Source organism: Podarcis erhardii (genome assembly GCF_964252035.2).
Source record: "Podarcis erhardii genome assembly, chromosome: 15".
NCBI classification, from domain to species: Eukaryota; Metazoa; Chordata; class Lepidosauria; order Squamata; family Lacertidae; genus Podarcis; species Podarcis erhardii.
The window spans coordinates 10,308,658-10,331,830 of NC_138505.1; the positions used below are offsets into that span (position 1 = coordinate 10,308,658).

Below are 23,173 nucleotides of genomic sequence, written 5' to 3' on the forward strand. Positions count from 1 at the left end.
TGCCCAGGTCAGAACCAACTCCAGCTACCTTGGGCGAACAAGGGAGGCTATTGGCTTCAGTAGCCAAGTAGAACCTCCAGCTCCAGCAACACTATACCTCCAAATCCTAAAGAGGCAACCAAACAAAGGAAGGCCGCCGTCTACACATGCCCTGCTTGCGAGGTTCCAGAGGATGCTACTTGGGGAAATATAATATGCGACGTGGCCTGGTCCACAAATGCTGCAGCCGTTCTGAGAGGTTTGTTCTGCGGGAAGGAAGAGGCAGCGAAAGCCCAGCAACTCCAGCTTTTAGCTCTCCTCTCCTGCCATCAAGACAGCTCCCCAGAGGCCCTCCGTTGCTGCTTAATGGATGCTCCTCCACCACCAGCCGCAGCCCAGCTCCTTCCCCGCCCTACGCTAAGTGCAGCTCGCCAGAGCTGGCGGAAACCCCAAATGGGCCAGGCCCGGTGGCTCCCTGCTCATCCGCCACCCCCCAACTGCCTCCCCCGTTCCCTGGCACCAGTGGGAAACGGCCAGGCAGGTGGTGGCAAGAGGTGCCAAGAAGTCTTTTCATGAAAACACCAGCCAGGGCTCCCAGGCTTCCAAGCAAAGCGGGAGCCATTAGCCTCACCCCCCCCCAAACGTGTCTTATTTATTGAAATCGATGCCAGCAGGGCTCAGATCTGCCTGACAACAACAACAACACCCTGTGTGACCAGGAAGGTCTTCTCTGGGGTTTTCGGATGTGTGGGGGTTCTCTGAAGCAGCGGTGGGGTGCCCCTCCTTCATGGTTAAGTCACAGCCTCTTCTTAATATTCTGCAACCTTCCAAGATTACACATTAAATCTTATAATTATGCAATAATAGTCGCCAGGGATGTAGAGTGGTACCTCGGGTTACAGACGCTTCAGGTTACAGACTCCACTAACCCAGAAATAGTACCTTGGGTTAAGAATTTTGCTTCAGGATGAGAACAGAACATAGCTGTCAACTTTCAGATTTGAAAATAAGGGATCAGCAGCCTCGAAAATAAGGGATCAGCATCCTCACCTGTCCCAGGGACAGTCTACGGGATATCTAACAATCCGGGATAGCAGCAGGAAGCAGCGCTGGAATAAGGGAATTTCCCGCAAAAAAGGGGAAGGTTGACAGCTATGGAACAGAAATCTAGCAGCAGCAGCCGCAGCAGTGGGAGGCCCCATTAGCTAAAGTGGTGCTTCAGGTTAAGAACAGTTTCAGGTTAAGAACAGACCTCCAGAACGAATGAAGTTCTTAACCTGAGGTACCACTGTACTGCAACAATCAATGCAGATCTCTAGGTGGGCTCACATACTCAGAAGATTGTTTGTCAGATGAACTCAAGTTGTTGAAACTGAAAACTTGCTGAACATGCATTTGGCGTCTTAGCAAACAAAGGATGCTTAAGAGAACAGATAGATAAAAATGGCTTCTTGGGTTTCTGAGAAGAAACAACTTGCTGTACGGTAAACCACCCAGCTGGGAAAACCCAGGCAGATGGGTGGGGTATAAATAATAAAGTTGTTGTTGTAAAAACCAGGCAGATGGGTGGGGTATAAATAATAAAGTTGTTGTTGTTGTTGTTGTTGTTGTTGTTGTTGTTGTTAGGGTGGCAGGACAAAGCGCTGGCGTTACAATCAGGAAAGCTAATGCAATATGGCTCCCCGCCCCCCCGAAGCCCCTTATACATCAACCCAGGAGACCAGCGAGTTAAAATGTAGTTTATTCCTTAAATAAAGTTCCGTTAAGTCATCTTGCATTTGGCACAGCAAAATAAATAATAAAAAAGTTGGGGTGGAGGAAGAACCACGCACGCACGGACAAGAAAGTCCAACATGGGGGGAGAGGAAGGGCATCGAGTGAGTCAGGGAAACATTGGCTACGCGGCACAGACCCGGTAATTTCAGACGCAGGGAAAAGGAGAAGGGCGGTCGGCCTTCGGGGGTCAAACAAACGGAATGAGCCACGGAAGAGAGGATCTAAAGCCTCTGGGCTGAGACCTGGAACCGGCAGGAGCGGAGAGAAAGAGAGACAGAAAGAGCACAGCTGTGAAACCGAGACCAGGGGGAGAAGAATCGGCAGGTTCTTTTTGCTCTTCAGAGCATCCCAGGCCACAAAAGCAGGCCTTCGAGGCACAGGGAGAGGAAGGGGACCAGGCTGGGCCTCAGACCCCCAACCTTCACCTGTTTCCTTTCCTTAAGCCATGGTTCAGGAGAATAAGGCGAGCGCAGATGGGGACGGAAAGAAGGAATAGACCATTTTAAGCAGAATTTGGATAGTGGGGTGCAGGCTCCCCCCTCAGATCTGGAGGCAGAGAAGGAACGGGGAGTGCTGGGAAACCTCTAAAAGGGTGCCAAACCCAAAACAGATACCTATTTATATCAGTCCCTCACCCCCACTTTAAAAAATGAAGACAAGGCAGGGCTGTAATGGATGAAAAACCTAGGGAGAGTTGGGGTACAAAGATTTGGGGTACAGAGCTCCCCACCCACAGGCCATGTGGGGAAAGCAGGAGGCATGGAGATGAAATTCTGTGGCATCACCCGCAAGGGTTCAGCTCAACAACAAGGGGGGAAAAATAACCCAGTACTGTTCTATTTACTAAAATAAAACAGATGTAGGCCAACACCACCCTCCAGTGGCCAGCACCGGCAAGAAAAAGCCCTATAAAACTTGATGGAGGAGAAAGCCTAGAAAGGGAGCACAGCAGAAGCAATGGCCGCTCTGAGAGCAGCAGTTAGCTAATAAAGAGGGCACAGCAGAAAAAGCCAAGCGCCTCTTCTCCCACAGACGGACCCACACGCACAGGCCCCCAATCTGCACTATATACATTTTACATTTGTGTCATACCGCTTTAAGCAGCTACTTTGGCTTCCCCCAAGGAATCCTGGGAGCTGTAGTTTGTTAAGCGTACCAAGAGCTGCTAGGACACATTAGAGGACTACAATTCCCAGAGTTCCCTGGGAAGAGGGACCGATCGCTAAACCCCTCTAGTAGTAACTGTGTGAGGGGAAAGAAGGCCTGCTAACAGGTCTCGGCGCCGTTGACAGACTAGTTTCCCAGGATCCTTTGGGGGGAAGCCGTGACTGTTTATAAAGCGGTGTGATCCTGCTTTAAATGCATAGTGCAGAGGAGGCCGCAAACACACACAAGCAAGGGTCCAGGAAGCACCCCTCTGCACCAAACAGGAGGAGGAGGACCCCTTATCCTGCCAGTGTAGTTCTCCCTGCTCTGTTTTCCAACAGCAGGGAAGATGTTCGAGGCATCAGAGCCCCTTGCCATTTAAGGGGGGCAACCAATAAGGAAGCAAGGGAGGCAGAGAGAATTGTGGGAGATGCGAGGATCTGGCAGCCCATGGTTGCAGCTCAAAGGAAGAAATTTGGGGAACTTGGAGAAGTGGCCCCTGCCTCACCCCACCTGGGCTAAGCTGAAGGGGGGGTGGGGCACGTGAAGAGGCTTCAGCAGTTGAAGAGTTGCTCCTAGCAAGGCCTCCATCCTCCACGCGGCCTTGGGAGAAAAGGCAGAGAGGTCCCCTGCTGCAATCTCCGGCGCCGAGGCAAAGAGGTTCAAAACTTCTCGCAGAACGGTTGCGGTTGCAGGAGACGAGGCGCAGTTGCCGATTCCATGCTGGGTGGTGGTGGTGCAGGGGGAGGGGGGTGGAGAGTGAAAGGACGGGGGCGGGCAGGGAGAGCACAGCCTTCTAAAATCAGCACACACAGGAAGGACTTCCGACGAGGGAGAGAAGGAGAGAGAAAGTGCAACTCGGCTTGTCGGTCGAAGCTGCCCCCACCCTGGTTGGAAGGGGGCCGGAAGAGGAAGAGCAGCGGCAGATTTCTAACACATGCGCGCTCGCACACACACGCACGCCTTTACGAAGGCCGGAAAGCGTTGCTCGCCGCCCCGGTCGCTGCGTTGGCGGCCGCCGTGCGCACCGCTTGGTTGGAGAAGACGCCGGCGGCAAACTCCTCCTGGGCTTTCTGGAAGCTGGCGCCTGTGCGGCGGTAGAGAGAGTGGATCTGTGGGGAGAGATTGACCGGAGATGGTTGTTCAAAGTGCTGGCTGTGTCCTATAAAAGCCCTAGATCAGGCATAGGCAAAACTCTGGCCCTCCAGATTGTTTGGTACTACGATTCCCATCATCCTTAGCTAACAGGACCAGTGGTCAGGGATGATGGGAATTGTAGTCCCAAACATCTGGAGGGCCGGAGTTTGCCTGTGCCTGCCCTGGATGGTGTCAGCCAGGTGACGGACGTTAACTTCCTCCACGCAACCAGAAGGTTGGTGGTTCGAGCCCACCCAGGGATGGCTGCGGACAGGATTCCTGCACTGCAGGGGGTTGGACTAGATGTCTCTCAGGGTCCCTTTCCAACTCTACCATTCTACCTGCACAGGTGCCAAGATCCTCAGGTATTATTATTTATTGAATTTATATTCTGCCCTATACCCAGGGCTCTCAGGGCGGCTCACAGTATAAAATCAACATATAAAACCACAAAATACATAATAAAAATAAAAACAACAACCCAATAGGCTCCTCCCCACAAAGAAACACATTTTAAAAGGGCATAGGATGTAACTCAGATCCACCAAAGGCCTGGTTAAAAAGGAACGTTTTTGCCTGGTGCCTAAAGGTGTATAATGAAGGCGAACTTCTCTGAGGAGAGCATTCCGCAGGCTGGGAGCCACTGCAGAGAAGGCCCCGTTCTCATGTTGCCACCCTCCAGACCTCTCAAGGAGGAGGCACATAAAGAAGGGCCTGAGATGATGATCTCAGGGTTCAGGTAGGTTCGTATGGAAAGAGGCAGTCCTTGAGGTATTGGTGTCCTGTAACGTGGTGCAAATGTGGCCACAAAACCACAAGAAATCTATGGCCAGTTGCCAAGGAAGGAAGGAAGGAAGGAAGGAAGGAAGGAAGGAAGGAAGGAAGGAAGGAACTTAGGGAACAAGCTGTGCTACCATAATGATTAAGGTTTTAAATGATAATTTTAGGTTATATGTTAATGACTATGTTTTAATTTATATATTTTTAAACTGCTGATATATCTGTATTGTCCCTGTTATACCTAACTGCAAATTCAAATGTATCCCTATCGTGTTTTATGACTTCCTTGATATTGTATGTGGGAGGAAGGAAGGGAGGAAGGAGAAACAGACTGGGAACTCAGCAACCTGCAGCTGCCATACTCACTCGCTTCAGCATGATGATACCGAGTCCGGCAACAACCGTGAAGAGTGTGGCCACCAGCATCATGAGAATGGCCACCCCAGTGTTCAGCTTCAGCGCTGTGAGGCTGACGATCCAACCACTGCAGTTGAGAGGAGGAAGCGGCAATTGATAACTGTGTGCAACCCAGCAATTTTAGGCATAAAGAAAATCTCCCCTAAAAGCAGCCACAAAGCGTAATTATTACTTACATCCCTGGATTTCGCCCCCTCACACAAAGCAACTTGCAAACCATTTTAAAAACAAAGAATAAGAGTTTAAAGATGGCCAGTCACCATCTCTTAGCCTAACCCTACCTCATAGGGTCGTTGTGAGGATGAAACAGGGAAGAGAAGGAGGACCACATATACTACCTTGAGATCCTTGGAAGATAGAGGTAGTATACAAATGCAATCAATCAATCAATCAATCAATCATTTTTTTGTTTTTTGTTTTTGTTTTTGATAAATAATGCAGCAGACATTTTAATTGAATTCCAGTTTTACAGTTTGGACCGATTTTTGCTTTTGTTGTATTGCGTTCCTTGTACATTGCTTAAGAGAACTCTGCAATTAAGCAGTACAGTAGTATCTTGTGTTACCGACGCTTCAGGTTACATACGCTTCAGGTTACAGACTCCGCTCACACAGAAATAGTAAAAGGTAAAGGTAAAGGGACCCCTGACCATTAGGTCCAGTCGTGACCGACTCTGGGGTTGTGGCACTCATCTCGCTTTACTGGCCGAGGGAGCTGGCGTACAGCTTCTGGGTCATGTGGCCAGTAGGACTAAGCCGCTTCTGGCGAACCAGAGCAGCACACAGAAACGCCGTTTACCTTCCCACCAGAGCGGTACCTATTTGCACTTTGATGTGCTTTCGAACTGCTAGGTTGGCAGGAGCAGGGACCGAGCAACGGGAGCTCACCCCCGTCGCGGGGATTTGAGCCTCCAACCTTCTGATCAGCAAGCCCTAGGCTCTGTGGTTAAGAACTTTGCTTCAGGATGAGAACAGAAATCGTGCGGCGGCAGCAGGAGGCCCCATTAGCTAAAGTGGTGCTTCAGGTTAAGAACAGTTTCAGGTTAAGAACAGACCTCCAGAACAAATTAAGTACTTAACCCGAGGTACCACTGTATATGAAATGTCTAAATAAATTTTTAAAAACCCAGGAAAGCAGGGACTGCTTCTGTTCCATGAATTCTGCTTGGTTGGCACATTTGTAACACTTTCCCCGCAAAGGCCCCAGAGAGCAGATTTGCTAAACTTTCTTTTCAAAGATCAGTGCTGCCTTTGCATATACTTAAGAGCTTGAAACAGTCCCTCACGTGTTTTCCCTATTGTACGCATTATTAAAGTGTTAGAGAACGCTAAATTCATCCCCTTAGGAGCCAGTTTCCTGGTCCATCCCTAAAGACACTATTGAACTCCTTCCTTGAGAGGCTGTAATCTATTACCTATTATGAAACAAGGTGGCAATAGATCAGAGGGGGTGTAACTTATATTACACCCACTGAGACAGTTAGCTCCTAATTTGTCACCTTCGCTCTTTGAAGGCTGTTGTATGTTTTTTCCTCTGTTTTTTAATCGTCTGCAAATCTTCCATGGTCAGTTGACTGTAATTATACATTTGATTGATTGAGCAACCCCACTCCCTGCCTCACCCAATATGTATTCACTCCCCATTCAAGTCAGAAGTATGGTGCCTAGAGTTTCCTCAGCCCTTGCTGCTGGGCTGTTGTTCCCCAAATCCATTAGGGTCCCCCCACCCACATTTCATTCTGATGCAAGCTTGGGGTTCCCGAAAGCAGTGCTATTTTTCTAGAAAAAGAGGTGCCGGAACTGACTGTAAACACTTTCCCTCATCCCCTCAGAATGGCAATGGCGTCCAATGGCTGGAACAGAGTTCCGGAAAGTTCCGGCTTAAAAAACCCCCACCCCGTCTGAAAAGCCGCCTCCTTCCCTACAGACCCCCTTGGGTGTTAAGATCAGCAAAAGGGATCCTCTTGGTTCTTCCACTGCCCTCAGAAGCTTGGGTGGTGGAGGCGGCCCAAGAGAGGGCCTTCTCTGTGGCAGATGGGGCGGACCATGGTAATATGGCCGCCCTGCATGAGGCCAACATTTGATGCCCTCCTCACAGCCCTCATGGCACCCACTTAAAGCAGGGCTTTGGGAAGGAGTTGCGTGGCTCTAGCAGGGTCCTAGAGTCCCCGTAACTCAGGGGTCAGCAAACTTTTTCAGCAGGGGGCCGGTCCACTGTCCCTCAGACCTTGTGGGGGGCCGGACTATATTTTGGAAAGGAAAAGAAATGAACAAATTCCTATGCCCCACAAATAACCCAGAGATGCATTTTAAATAAAAGCACACATTCTACTCATGTAAAAACACACTGATTCCCGGACTGTCCACGGGCTGGATTTAGAAGGCGATTGGGCCGGATCCGGCCCCTGGGCCTTAGTTTGCCTACCCATGCTTTAGATCAGGGGTCAGCAAACTTTTTCAGCAGGGGGCTGGTCCACTGACCCTCAGACCTTGTGGGGGGCCGGACTATATTTTTTTGGGGGGAAATAAACGAATTCCTATGCCCCACAAATAACCCAGAGATGCATTTTAAATAAAAGGACACATTCTACCCATGTAAAAATACGCTGATTCCTGGACCGTCCGCAGGCCAGATTTAGAAGGCGAATGGGTCAGATCTGGCCCCCGGGCCTTAGTTTGCCTCTCCATGCCGTGACTCCTTCCCGAAGCCCAGAAAATGCTTCTCCGGTTTTGGGAAGGAGACAGGACTCTGTCAGGGCCCTCGTGCCTCCTTCCCGAAGCCGGCTCAACCAGGCTTTGAGAAGGTGCCCTTCTGAGCTGACAGAAAGACAAGGAAGGGGCCTGTATGAGAGGCCGGTCAGAGTGGGTTTTCTCAGGGTGGGAGGCTGAGGAAAAGCCTCTCCCAGATGAGAGAAATCAGGTCTCTGTATGTGTGAAGATTACGATAAAATGGTAACTGAGGGCCACACAGATATATTTATAATTTTGTGTTATACAGCCGTACTTTGGTTGTCAAACACCTTGGTACTGGGACGTTTTGGCTCCCAAACACTGCAAACCCGCCCAGAAGCGAGTGTTCCAGTTTGAGAATGTTTTTTGGAAGCCGAATGTTCAACGCAGCTTCTGACTGAGTGCAGCCAATTGGAAGCCGCGCCTTGGTTTTTGAAATGTTTCGGGAGTCAAACGAACTCCCGGAATGGATTAAGTTCAACAACCACGGTACGACTGTCTGAGGATCTTATATGAGGATTATGTATCTTTCTTTTTCTCTTTGGTGTTTTTTTCTGTTTGATATATTGTTTTCTCTTATTCTTTTTCGCTTAGTTTGAATTTCATGGTATATTCAGTTGAAAACCTTTAATAAATTTGATTTTTTTAAAAAGAGAGAAGGCTCCCTCCTTGGCTGTGGGCAAACCTGTGGCCCTGCCCTTTAGCTGTGAAGTTCCCTCCCCACAGAGACGCAACCCACCACCTTCATTATACAGCTTTCAGCCAGTGCTGAAGGTGTGCCTCCTTTATATCCCTGGACTTTTGAAACCAGAGACATATATTTCCAGGACCCACCTTATTTCTGTGATCGCCAGTTGATTTAAACTGTTTTCAACATAAGTGCTTAATTTGTTTATAGCTTGCCCTGGGACCTTATGGCGATGTGCAGGTAATAAATTAAAGTCACAAGACTGCAGGCCACCGAGACAGCAAGAACATGGCGCCCTTACCTGAACCCCCAGCCTGGGATGCCAATGGCTTGGAGAACGTACACCACATCTTGCGCAAAGAAAATGAAGAAGAAGACAAAGAAGTTGAAAGAGCTGTCACTCCTGAAAGAGGAGAGAAAGGAAGAGTTAGGACCCTATTGCTGTAACAGGGTTATGTCTGTTTATAAGAATATTTAGATACAGTGGTGCCTCGCAAGACGAAAGGAATCCGTTCTGCGAGTTTCTTCGTCTAGCGGTTTTTTCGTCTTGCGAAGCAAGCCCATTGACGGCTTAGCGGATTAGCGCTATTAGCGGCTTTTAGCAGCTTATCGGTTTAGCGGATAAGCAGATAAGCGGCTTAGATAAAGGGGGGAAAGGGGGGGGAAACGCAGGAACTCGCAAGACATTTTCGTCTTGCGAAGCAAGCCCATATGAAATTCGTTTTGCGAAGCGCCTCCAAAACGGAAAACCCTTTCGTCTAGCGGGTTTTCCGTCTTGCGAGGCATTCGTCTTGCGGGGCACCACTGTACTGCTGTTCCATTGAAATAAATAAATGTCAGAGTGGTTCACAATAGTCATACATAAAACCAGACAGTAAAAAATATCCATATAAAACTGTCCACAAGAATGGGAAATCAGTGACACTTCAAATGTTGTTGAGCAGCGTTGTCATGTGTCCCCTTTTTCCAGGACACATCATCTTTTACAGGGGTAAAACTTCTGTCTGGGCGGATTTTTTAAATATTTGCCAAATTGTCTCTGGCTATGACTTCTGGATGAGACACAGACATAACCGGTGGTTGAAGACTTGCTTTCTTCTTTTCTTCTGCCTCCCCTCAGCAACAGATCACAGCTTCTATAGCCTACATATAGTAAAGGTAAAGGTAAAGGGACCCCTGACCATTAGGTCCAGTCGTGGCTGACTCTGGGGTTGCGGCGCTCATCTCGCTTTATTGGCCGAGGGAGCTGGAGTACAGCTTCTGGGTCATGTGGCCAGCATGACTAAGCCGCTTCCGGCGAACCAGAGCAGCGCACAGAAACGCTATTTACCTTCCCGCCGGAGCGGTACCTATTTATCTACTTGCACTTTGAGGTGCTTTCGAACTGCTAGGTTGGCAGGAGCAGGGACCGAGCAACGGGAGCTCACCCCGTTGCGGGGATTCGAACCGCCGACCTTCTGATCGGCAAGCCCTAGGCTCTGTGGTTTAACCCACAGCTCCACCCACATCCCTTCTACATATAGTATTTAAAAATGAGAGTCGTCGTAGCATCCTCGTTTTTGCTCTTCAAAATGTGGTGCTCCCCTGACTAGGCTGCCTGGGACTGAAGGGAGTTGTGAGCCCAGTTAACATTCGGGTGGAGCCAAAGGTTCCCTCATTCCTTAGGCGGCAGAAACAAACTCCCAAAATATCCCTGCCCAATTTGCCTGGCATCAAGTTACCCCACTCCATGGCAGCATCGGGCCTCGCAGCCGCACACCCACCGTACCTGAAGGCCTTGTACATGGGCCGATACCAGCAGAGGAAGGAGCAGGGCGTGAAAATCAAGGCCCAGAGGATTGAGAGGCCAAAACCCGAGCCGCCCCCAGAATCCACACAGAAAAAGGCCAGGGAAGCCAGGAAGTTGAAGAAGAGGGTCACAATGCCGGCTGTGGGGACGAGAAAGGCAGTGTGGGTTAGCTTATCTCGAGGAAGTGGGGGGAGAGAGGCAAAGGCGGCCCCCACAAACTGCAGCCACGGGGTGGGGGGCGAAAGCTAAAGCCCTCCGTCGGGACGCAGCTGTGACCCCTCTCTCTGCCCTGTACAGAGTTAAGACTAACCATTCTTTTTAATTCTGTGCAATCTGCTCTCAATGGCGGCTCGTTTATTTATTTGTGGCTTGGGCTTGTTTACTATCCTGCCTTTTTCCCACAGTGCAGAACCCAAGGCAGCACAGAGGATAAATTTGAAAAGATACAACAACAAAACAAAAAGCACCCCACAATAAATATAAATATTAAAAAAAAACAAATCAGTACCCCTATTCAGTGAAAACACCAAAAAGCATTTAAAAGCGCACACACATAAAATGATATGGCTCGTGTTTCCTAGTTAATTTGTACTTATGACATGAGTGTGTGTGTGTGTGTGTGCAAGCTTGCAGGGCACACAGAACGCTTCTTCAGGTGGCTGTTTGTTTCCTGTTGAACCTGCAAATTAACTAAAGCATGTGAGGAGGATCCCCATTGACACAGTGGCCTTAGGCTAGTTTATCTACGTTCTCCCTGCACTGTCAGAGGCAGCATGCCTCTGAATGACCAGTTGCCGTGAACCTCAAGTTGTTGTTGTTTTTCAATACGATTTTTTATTAATTTCTTTTTTAACACAATATTTCAGCATACCAATAACAAAACACATAAATTCTTTGCTTTACTGAGCTCGTGACTGCCCTCCAACCCTTCAACCGGTTTTTAATATTCAAATCTTTGTGTCACACTTTATATCCTCTACTTCAGAGCTTTATATCCTTATGATCAACTCTGTCTCAATGGTCTATAAAGGTTTGAGATTTACAGTTGTTGTTGCCCTCAGGCCCCCTTCCTGGGCTGTCCCTAAACACCTGGCTGGCCGCTGTGAGAAAGAGGACGCTGAAGAAGAAGAAGAAGAAGAAGAAGAAGAAGAAGAGGAGTTTGGATTTGATATCCTGCTTTATGACTACCTGAAGGAGTCTCAAAGCGGCTAACATTCTCCTTTCCCTTCCTCTCCCGCAACAAACACTCTGTGGGGTGAGTGGGGCTGAGAGACTTCAGAGAAGTGTGACTAGCCCAAGGTCACCCAGCAGCTGCTTGTGGAGGAGCGGGGAAGCGAACCCGGTTCACCAGATTACAAGTCCACCGCTTTTAACCACTACACCACACTGGCTCAACTGGAACAGTGATGGGCCTTTGGCTTGATCCAGCAGGATTAAGACCACGTCTGCTCTAAATTCTCCCTGTGGCTGCTGGGGACTCAACCTTCGGCCTGCAAGACATGGACTCCTCTGCCGCTGTGCTGTGCTTCAAGGACTTACTCATCCACAGGTAGTACATGGTCGTGACCGTTTTCTGTGATTCCACGGGAATCTCCACAGGGATATCCTGATAGAAACACGGCTTCACCGGACAGAAGGAAGGCAATGGAGGCCAGTTGTTCTGATGGGCTGCGAATCCAAAAGCAGAAAAACAAGAGTGAGGCAAGTGGCAAATTCAGGGTCCTTTCACGATACTCACAGCCAAGACCCCTCTAAGATTATGCAATAATACTCGAATAATACATCGCAACGATCCATGCAGATCTCCACCATGCAGATCAACTAGATCTACTATTTTCTGCGCACCTACATGGGGGGAAATGATTTGGAGTACTCCAATATCTTCTTTTTTTTTAGAGTAACTTACAGTATTTTTCCATTTATAAGACTAGGGTTTTTTTTCCTTCAAAAACTAAGCTTAAAAATTGGGGTTGTCTTATACATGGATAGTGATGTGGCTGGACAGGTGATTGAGCCGGAGATTGTCAGCAGCATTTTGGCGGGTGATTTGTTGTTGCGGCAAGTTCCACAGACTATTGGCTGCTGCGGCAATTGGGCAGGCGATTGCCATTTGTTGCTGGCGAGCGTTCAGACGATTGGTCGCTCCGTCGATGTGCGATGTGCTGTCTTGGTCCCACGAAAAAGTAGACTTTTCCATTGTACAGTCATACCTCATGTTATGTCCGCTTCATGTTACGTTTTTTCAGGTTACGTCCCGGAAGTACCGGAAAGGGTTACTTCCGGGTTTCGCCGCTTGCGCATGCACGCAAAATGATGTCATGCACATGCGCAGAAGGGTGAATCGCAACCTGTGCAAACACGAATGAACCGCGGCAGGTTGCGTTCTTTTCATGTTGCGAACGGGCCTCTGGAATGGATCCCGTTCGCAACCACTGTAGGTAACAGAACTCGCATGTCGTTCTCTTGAAACTGAAGCACCTTGTGGTTTCGGTGTTCCTAAACACTTCGCTTTGCAGCCTACAAAACAACCTCCTCTTTTTTCTCCAGACTGACCCTTGGAGCCCATCCTCAGAGGCTGATTCCCCTCCTTTCACTCTGACGGGCTTCAACTGGAGCGTGTGGCTAAAAAGCTCCCCTTTCTTGTTGACTGGGCAACTCTGCGACAAACCCTGCTGCAGGAAACAGTCGTGGTCTTTGGCACTGCGTCCCTGTGGCCCCAGATCACTACACCCCCAGAGTGAGGTCAGGGTTTTTATTCCTGCCAGGGTGGGCTATACCTGCTCCGCCACTCAGAGCAGCGTTCTGCAGTTCTCGCTCCCGCCGGTCCAGCTCCTCAGCTTTGCGGTTCAGCTCCTCTTGCCGTTTCAAAAGCTCTGCCGTGGCTGCTGCAGTCGACTCCTGGGGGGAAAGCAAGAGAAAAATCAGCAGGAATGAAAGAGGGACAGTCCTTCCCCATGTGTATTTTTCATCCAATTGATTTTTTATTATTATTTAAATGTCTATGCCACTTTTCCGTATGAATATGCTCAAAGCAGCGCACAATTGATATGTAAAATGCGTATCAATATAGTGGTACCTTGGTTCTCAAACACCTTCGTACTCAAACAACTTGGAACCCAAACACTGCAAACCCGGAAGTAAGTGTTCCAGTTTGCGAACTGTTTTTTAGAACTGTTGCACTGCTAATTTGAGTCCCCCCATTGTAATTCAAGTCTTCCATTTCAGATTGCAGTGTTTTAAGGTGATATTTGGAGCTTATATTTGGTGCTTTTGTTTTTGCTATTTATTTTGCGTTTTTTGTTTTGAGGCTTTTTCCGTTAATTTGTTTTTGTGACTGTGTGAATCCCAGTTCAGCTACTGATCGATTGATTGTGTGACTGCGTAAATGGATAAAAGCCCCCCATCCAAACAATGACTAACATCAGCGCAGGTTTTTTTTTTTTTTTAATTTTTATCATCTACAATACTGTTTTATTTATTTTATAGTACAGTACATTGATTATTGCTTTCATTTTGTGGATCAGTTGGTCTTGTTAGGTAGTAAAATTCATGTTAAATTGCTGTTTTAGGAGTTGTTTTTAAAAGTCTGGAACGGATTAATCCGTTTTGCATTACTTTCTATGGGAAAGCGCGCCTTGGTTTTGGAACGGACTTCCGGAACGGATCAAGTTTGAGAACCAAGGTCCCCCTCTAACTGCAGAGCATCCACGCACAGAAAGGCAGTCTTGTTTAACAGCCCTGGAAAAAGAGCCTTAAACTATTGCTCCAAAGGGAAAATGAGAAAACTATTATAGTTTCCTGCCTACATATGTAAAGATTCTTATGATGGCATAGTTTTCTTTGTAGATGTGTTAGTTTTTTTTCATTTTTGGTTTCTGTTTGTTTTGCTTTGTTTTTTGTTTGTTTGTTTTTGGATTTTATGTTTGTAATTTTTGTTGTAATTTTGCATTGAAAACAAAACAAACAAACAAACAAACAAACAATTCCTGCCTGTGACACATCAGAAGGTCCCTAATCGGCCGAATCAGGTGCACTGTAACCCATCTATGGAAACGGTGTGCTGTTTCTTTAAGAGAAGTGGTTTGGGAGTGACACAGGGAGAGTGGTCTGATATCTCTGAGTTAACTTGCACTCGTTGAGTCTTCTGAGAAATGATAGCAACTGGGTTTCTTTTTCCCCGCTCGTTCATTTCCTTTTCTTCTGTAAAAGCAGCCTTCTGCTTGATGTAAACGAAGTTTGCCAGTGAATCAAAATAGATCTTTGTTAAAAAAAGAAGCCAAGCTTCGGAGAACCATCATTCTGGTTAAGAAAGCCTTGGCCGGCGCAACATCACGTAATCACAGAAAGTGGCAGTGGCCTCAGAAAGCAGCATTATAAGAATACCAGTTTCATTTTTTTAAAAAACCCACACAATGACAAGTTGCTAGTCCTGAAGATTGGACTGAAGGAAGACAAGCAAAAAAACCGGAAAGAAACTCAGAAGCTGAAAAGAGCAAATGAGCAGCATGCTTGGGGAATCAAAGAGTGCAAGTTTCACCACTGTTTCTTCATATTATTATTAAATTATTATTATATTATTATTATTATATTATTATTATTGCTATACCACCCTTCGTCCAAAGATCACAGGGCAGTTTACTATATAAAAACACAAAAATACATAACATAGTAACAAAACAAAACAAAAATACCCCCACACAGAGAGAGAGAGAGTTTAAAAGGCCATAGATTGTTTAAAGGCCTGAGAGAAGAGGAATGCTTTTGCCTGACACTTAAAAATATATAATGAAGGCACAATGCAAACCTCCCTGGGGAAATCATTCCACAAACACGGAGCCACCACAGAAAAGGCCCTTTTGCGTGTTGCCCCCACTCCAGACCTCTCATGGAGGAAGAGCACAAATAATGGCCTCAGATGACTAACGCTGAGTCCATGTCAGTCCATACTCAACCTGAAACTGTTCTTAACCTGAAGCACCACTTTAGCTAATGGGGCCTCCCGCTGCCACCGCGCCGCCGGAGCACAATTTCTGTTCTCATCCTGAAGCAAACTTCTTAACCTGAAGCACTATTTCTGGGTTAGCGGAGTCTGTAACCTGAAGCGTATGTAACCCGAGGTACCACTGTATTTAAATTCCTCTTTTGTGATTTCCGTCACAAAAGCAATGCCGCGAGGAAACAAACCGATTCGTCTGAACTCGTGCAGAAAACAGAAGCCGTTTCGGAGGATTTAAGAAACGGAAATAAGAACGTAAAATAAAAAGGGACCATCCTGGATTTATAGTCTCGAACCCAGGAGCGTTTAAGCGCAGGCGCTTCCCCCTTACCTGAGTGCCATAGGAGCCGTAATTCTTGGGCTCGGTGGGGCTTGGCTTCTTGGCGGGCTGCGAGGCAGGAGCTGGCGGTGCCGCAAGGGGGGCCGGTGAAGCCGAGGGAGGGGCAGCGTACGGAGGGGGCAGCTGCTGCAGAGGGGAGAACGTAAGAACATAAGATGAGCCTGATTGCTGGATCAGGCCAATGACCCACTGAGCCCAGCATCCTGTTCTTCCCGCGGCCAACCAGATGCCCCAATGGAAAACTCTCAGGCAAGATTCAAACACAAGACCGCTTTCCCCGCCTGCGGTTCCCAGCAACTGGGATTCAAAAGCATTCCCGCCTCCAACTGTTGAGGCAGAGAATAGCCGCCATGGCTAGTTAGGCTACTGGCAGCCTTCCCCTCATCCTCATCCTCTTTTATTTTATTTTTTTTAATTTTTATTGGAAATGGTATTTACAACATAAATAACATAAACCCCCCCAAATACAGAAATCCACCCTCATTAAACACGAACATAACATACAATAAGCATAACGTACAACAATACAAACAACCAAATAAAAGACTTCCTTTATCCTGTACCTAGCCTCCTTATTTACTTCTTATAAGCTGTTTCCTTTATGAATAACTTATATCAAGATTTTTCTAATTATAACTTAAATATCCACAAAGTCTCCTGCAGACATTAATCGAAACAAGTCCAGGTATGTATTTTAGGGCACTGTTTTGTGAAGGATTCTCTGCATTTCCCCCATGCTTTTTGAAACTCTTGTCTAGTGTGATCTCTAATTGCCTCTAATAGCCAGTTCAATATACTCTGTTTGTCTTGCCGTTCCCATTTTTTTTGGCACAGTTTTTTTCTTCCAGTTTTTAGAATTAGCTAAAAACTGCCTCATCCTCTTTCAAAGCCATCCAGGATGGCGGCCATCACAGTTTCCTGTGGCAGAGAGTTCCATAGTTTAACATGCTTTTGGGCTCCCTATATTCTGCCCTGATGGCCTCAAAAGAACCCCAGCCACCATGCGCCCGTGTAAAGAGAGACACGGCAATTTCTCTCAAAGGCACACCAGTTCTAGAGAGTTTCCCCTCAGTACCCCATATGCTGAGTGCAAGCTCAGCCTAGCTGCAAACTGGGCCTCGGAGACCTTCCCTCACCCTGTAAAAAGAAGCAACAGCGAAACTGGTGTAATAAAAGAATAGCCCTCCTACCGCTGTGTTGTCAAAAGGGTTGTAGACATCCAAGGTGGCGTAATCCGACGTCGGCCTGTGCTGTACGATGGCGGGGTCCTGAGAAGACAAAAGAAGTTGCGTTTAGATTCGAGAACTGGTGTAGATGTTGCAATGGCCGCCACCACCTCCGGAGGCCGTCTCTGATACGGTAGACTAGCCTTCCCTGACTTTGGATCCCCAGATATTGGTGGACTACAATTCCCATAATCCCTGGTCACTGAGCCATGATGGGAATTGTAGTCCAACAACACCGGAAGACTCGAAGTTGGGAAATGGCTCTCAGTGGCTCCTACTCTTAATAATAAATAATAAATAATAAATAATAAATAATAAATAATAAATAATAAATAATAAATAATAAATAATAAATAATAAATAATAAATAATAAATAATAAATAATAAATAATAAATAATAATACAGTGGTACCTTGGGTTAAGAACTTAATTCGTTTTGGAGGCCATATTGTGCCCTGCCAATTCCACATAAAGGAAGAAGGTGGGGGAACACTTTGAATGTGTGGCATGGATATCACCCCCTGATCGCTTGAGATCTTCCCTAGAAACCCCCTGACCTCTGCACATTTAAGTCGTATTCATCTAGTAGTGCCTACATAGAATCAAAGCTTTTCGTGTCAGTTCTCTGAAAGGCTTTTTCCTGTTGAAAGCACAGAGGCACCTGCAATTCTGCAGAAAACATTTCTGCTTCACCCAGCGTTTTCAGAGAATTAATATGATTCATTCATTCTGAATTTCATAATCTTAAACGTTTGTGATGCTTTAAGGATTCCCTTGTACGCTGCCTTCGTATGTTTCTTCTGTGAGTTGGTGGTTTGCAAAAACTTTTAGGAACAAAATACGCCAGCACTATCTTTTTGCTGTTCGCTGTGATAGCAGCTGAATGGAGCCCCCATCTGCTGGGGAAGTCTACCTCTGAATACTCTGTTTGCTGGGAGGGCGGAGAAGGGAGGGTGTGCCCCCCCCCCCCGCTTGTCGGCTTTCTGGAAGCTTCCGGCCAGCTGTTGTTGGAAACAGGATGTTGGTTCTGATTTCGCAAAGCAGGCCCTGTGTTTTAATCGCTTATATGCTGACCAGTCGCTGTTATTGTAACTCTGCACACAAAAAAACCTTGTGGGAAAGGAGTGTTGTAATGGAGCGCTCTAAAGCTACATGTTTTGATTTGAAGCTTGCCTTCGGAGCCTGTCTGAAGCGGGTGGCTCAGCTCTCGCATGGCTTCCTGAGATGGGCAGGATGTGGAGGAGAATGCTCGAACTCTCTGCCTCTGTCAACAGCGTCGCCAGATTGAGCCTAATGGTTCGTCTAAGTCCAACATCCTATTCTCACAGAGGCCAAACAGTGGAACAGACACCCCTTCATTGGAGGTTTGTAAACAGAGCTCGGCTGGCCATCTTGCAGCGATCCTTTAGCTGTGATTCCTTGCATTGAAGGACTAGAGCAGTGTTTTTCAACCTTTTTGGGGCAAAGGCACACTTGTTTCACGAAAAAAATCACGAGGCACACCACCATTAGAAAATGTTTAAAAAATTAACTCTGTGCCTATATTGACTATATATAAAGTAATTCTCTTGAACAGGAATCAAATAAACACAAAGAAAGTATTTTATAATTACTTTATTATGAAATAGTAAGTAAACAGAAATATGAAAAATTATAAAATACTTTATTTTTAAATCTTTCGAATTTTTCATTTTTTCCCACGGCACACCAGGCAACATCTCGCTGCACATTAGTGTGCCGCGGAACAGTGGTTGAAAAACACTGGACTAGAGTGTGATGGCCTGGGACTCGGACTCAGAACCAGAGGAGTCTCAGTCTGCACCAGATCCTTTGCCTCAGGCATCATCTGAACCAAGTCTGAGGCCTGATCCTGAAGAGTCCCAGTCTGCACAGGTTCCCCTGCAACAAACACCAGCTGGGCCGAGTCAGGGCCCTGAGCCTGCCCTAGCTCCAGATGCGGGGTTACCTCATCGCCTTCAGCTGGGCCATCACTTACAGCTGCTCTACTACCGGTTGGGTCAGGGGAGGCTGAGGCGGCCTCTGGGTCTAGTAACCCACCAACGTCTCCCGAGCTGCAGAGATTGAGGTCTGAGAGAAGGAGAGACCTGAGTACTCGCAGGAGGAGTGCTTGCCTTCGGGCGAGACAGGGATGTGAGTCGTTGGGGGATCAGGACCGGCCGATACCCCGACAAAGATAAAAGGCTGTCGGACCCCGCCCCAGGTTGCGGGAGCAACGTTGCTGTGTGCTTGACCCTGCCTGAGATCCTGTACCTGTCCTTGCCTGGTTTCCTGCCTCGTGTCCCACCTTGGCCCTGTCGGACTGACTCCTAGCAGAACCTTCGGATTCTGGACTGGTCCTGAACCGCGTTTCACGGGTTACCCCCAGGCCCAGCACACAGAGGTCCCTCGAGGCCTCTTCCCAATTCTATGATTCTACAACCAGTTGCCTTCTGGGACATATACTAGCAGGACCTTAGTGCAGTAGACCTCTGCTAGTGCGCAGTGTTCAAAATGAGCCAGGCACATTTTGCACCAAGCTATTGGCCACTTGTGACCAAGTGAGGCTGTCTGGGGGCCAGGAGGGGGCCTGACATCTCCACCATCTGGGAATCATTGGATCTGGACTGTTTCCACACACTAATAACCCATCCTGTAAAATTCTGTCAGTTATATTTTTTCCTGCACAACTGGAAAGCATTTCTGGAACCAAAATGCTTTTTTTCTGTGCCAGCCTGGGCAGGAACAGCGAATGGAGTTCCAGTGAGTTGTTGTCGCTGGTCTTCACTTAGCCCACATGGCTGCCCTGATCACGGTTGTGAAGAATATCCCGGCGTTATGAATGGCCTTTGTCGCCATTAAGAAAAAGAGGTCGAGATAAGCCAATATACATGTGGACTGTCCCTGGGTCAAGTGACTTTTCTTCTTTCAGTTCTCTAAGCTCTTAACTGAGCTCAAAGTTGCCATCTGAACTAGCCAGATGTTTAACTGAGAATCAATCACAGCCAGTCCATTATTTGAAAAATAAGACTTGAGAGCCGTCTTGCCCCAAAATGGTGACTGTACCCTTGGTTTAAGGAGCCATTTGGCGCTTAGCTTACAGTGGTACCTCAGGTTAAGTACTTAATTCGTTCCGGAGGTCCGTTCTTAACCTGAAACTGTTCTTAACCTGAATACCACTTTAGCTAATGGGGCCTCCTGCTGCCACCAGAGCACGATTTCTGTTCGCATCCTAAAGCAAAGTACTTAACCCAAGGTATTATTTCTGGGTTAGCGGAGTCTGTAACCTGAAGCATCTGTAACCTGAAGCGTATGTAACCCAAAGTACCACTGTATATATCTGAATTTCTAACAATGGATAAGAGTACCTCTGAGCACCCAAAGATAGCACCCACACAGAGGCTTAATAATGATGATGATGATGATTAATAATAACAATGATAATTTATACCCCGCCCATCTGGCTGGGTTCCCCCAGCCCCTCTGGGTGGCTTCCAACAAAATGTAAAAATGTAAAAAATACAATAAAACATCAGACATTAAAAACTTCCCTAAAGAAAAAAGCTTGTGGAAAGCAAGACCTCCAAGCACTGTTTACATCCCTCTCTTTTGACCAAGGGATAAATATTGACCCAGACTCATTGCCTATGGAAGTTAGGCAACCCATTTTGCTTAGAAAAGTTGGGTTGGGCCCAAAGAACAGTAGAAGTGACAGGAAGACAACGTGCAAGATGACCAACATCTCAGAAATATTTCCCAGTCCGGAGAAGACACTATTTGACAATAAAAAACGACCACACTTGAAAAGATAGTCAACAACAGGCCTACAGCTTTGAAGGAACCACGTGCTTGGGGTCTCATACGATAAAACCCCAAGGTTAATAACCTTATCGAGTTGACAATAGTTTACCCTACCTCAGATCCTAGTTATCTCTAGGAGAGATAAGTGACGCAGTGGACCAGGCCAAACCTTAAGAGTTTCACAGCCGTGGAGTTGAAAGGCGGAAGAGGCAATTAGAATGAAGCCAAGCGGCCAATTATCCAAAGAGATCTGGGCTGGGCGAGCAACTAGGTTTATTTAATCCAGAGATAGGACAGAATGCAGCAATTCTCAGGAGGTGGAGATAAACGAAGGCACCACGGGAAATACCATTTGAAGAAGTAGCTGTATGTGTAAAGCCCCTCAGTTATTCTAGGGCTCGGTTAGCTCCGTAACAGGCAGCCTCCAGTTATTCCTGAGGATTTTTAATTTATTTTTAAGGCAGGGCAGGCACAAACACTGCAGCGTTCTAGAGTAGTATGGTTGACTAAACAGAGATGGGGATAGCAAATCCAGCCAGATCAAGCGTTTCTTACCCCAACTGATGAGACGGGAGTGGAGAGGCCCTCATTCCACTAATAAAGGGTCATTTAAAAAAATTAAGCCTGCTCTACAGGCTCGGCTACAAAGGATCCATTGACCACCAGATTCAAAGCAGCAGCAAACGCCAACAACAATTGACTGACATCTCGCTCTTGCTCTGCCAACAGTCGCCAGGAGGAAGAGTGGCTTCTGAGGAGTCGGGATGGGGGAAGAAGCAGACGTTGGTTCCTAGGAGCCAACTCCTAGGGGCCCGAGGTCCCTTACGCCTCTCCCCAATAAAATATTTGAGGGGGCGAGGCCACCCGCTCCCCGCCCAAGTTGATGGGCATTGCCATTCAAATAGTATGCGTGTGCGTGTCTTGGGATCGATTATGTGGGGAGGGGCTTACCTGCCCCTCCAGTATTATATTCAAGTTGGTTTATTGGCAGTGGTTGGGGATGGGAGAGACACCAGCACCCCACAATCACAGTACAGTGGTACCTCGGGTTAAGTACTTAATTCGTTCTGGAGGTCTGTTCTTAACCTAAACAAAACAAATTCCTTCCAGTAGCACCTTAAAGACCAACTAAGTCAGTTCTTGGTCTGACTTAGTTGGTCTTTAAGGTGCTACTGGAAGGAATTTGTTTTGTTTTGATTATGGCAGACAACACGGCTACCTATCTGTAACTGTTCTTAACCTGACATTGTTCTTAACCTGAAGCACCACTTTAGCTAATGGGGCCTCCTGCTGCCGCTGCACCGCCAGAGCACGATTTCTGTTCTCATCCTGAAGCCAAGTTCTTAACCCAAGGTACTATTTCTGGGTTAGCGGAGTCTGTAACCTGAAGCGTCTGTAACCCGAGGTACCACTGTACCAGGGGCAAAAGCAAACCCAAAACGGGAGAGCCAAGCAGGCGCCCGACTTACTCCCAACTTCGGGACTTACCACGGGAGGGTAGTGGGAGGTGAAAACCCCTCTGCTCACCCCCCCCCCGAGGGACTGGGGGCAGGTAAGCTACGAGGACCCCCCCACACCTCAAGACAACGGGCAGGGGCTCAACGAGTTCAACGCCCCAGGGGAAATCCTGCTCCCCGAGTCCCCGGTCCTTATCCGGGTAAAGAGCCCCTTTTACCCCGGAATGGGCACCACCACCCCGGGGGAGGGGAGGAGAAGCCGCCGCCCCCCCCCGCGCGCCCCCCGCCAGACGCACCTGGAAGGGATTCCCCGTCTCCCCCTCGAAGGGGTTTCCCCCGCCGTTCAGGGCCATGCCTGCCCGTCCTGCCCTCCCTCCGCCGAGCGTTCGACTGCGTCGCCTCGCCTGCGATGCTCAACGCCCATTGGCTGCCGAGGTTCTGCGCGTCACCCGCAGAGAGGGAGGGGATTCCTACGCACGTGACTGAGAGGAAACGGGGGAAGTGGCGCCGTGACGCCCAAAGGGAGATGTCACCCGCGCGGGGGATGATGGGAGATGTAGTTCTCTACAGAGTTTGAGTTTAGAGGCGACTGGGCGCAGGGCATGCTGGGGGCTGTAGTTCCATATAGGATACGGAAGAAGAAAAGGGTATCAGTCAGGCTCCGCACCAGGGGTTAGGCAACATGGAGCTGATGGACTCCAACTCCCATCAGCCCCAGCCAGAATGGCCGGCGGCTAGGCTTGATGGGAGTTGTAGTTGCTGGATTACAACTCCCATCGTCCGTAGCCATTGGCCGTGCTGGTTGGGGCTGGTGGGAGTTGGAGTCCAGCAACAGATTCCGTGCCCTACACACTTTGCTTGAAAAGCACGTGGCACCTCCGCAAAATCCTGGGAATTGTAGTTTGTTAAGGGTG

The 23,173-nt window shown here is 47.9% G+C and overlaps 1 protein-coding gene across 2 annotated transcripts; it reads right to left on the reverse strand.

The window, feature by feature from the left end:
* Positions 1-1,704: 1,704 nt before the first annotated feature.
* Positions 1,705-22,705, reverse strand: SCAMP3 (secretory carrier membrane protein 3). Of its 2 annotated transcripts, none has more exons than XM_081841286.1 (9): positions 22,556-22,705; positions 16,968-17,045; positions 15,769-15,900; positions 13,219-13,339; positions 11,981-12,109; positions 10,421-10,580; positions 8,954-9,055; positions 5,185-5,302; positions 1,705-4,013 (listed from the first exon to the last, which is right to left on the reverse strand). In XM_081841286.1, the coding sequence occupies exons 1-9, from the start codon at positions 22,610-22,612 to the stop codon at positions 3,867-3,869; spliced, it is 1,044 nt and encodes a 347-aa protein (XP_081697412.1). In that variant the 5' UTR covers positions 22,613-22,705; the 3' UTR covers positions 1,705-3,866. The 2 variants fall into 2 exon arrangements, with proteins under 2 accessions (XP_081697412.1, XP_081697411.1); XM_081841285.1 differs by having other exon boundaries at positions 15,769-15,903.
* Between the last annotated feature and the right edge of the window lie 468 nt (positions 22,706-23,173).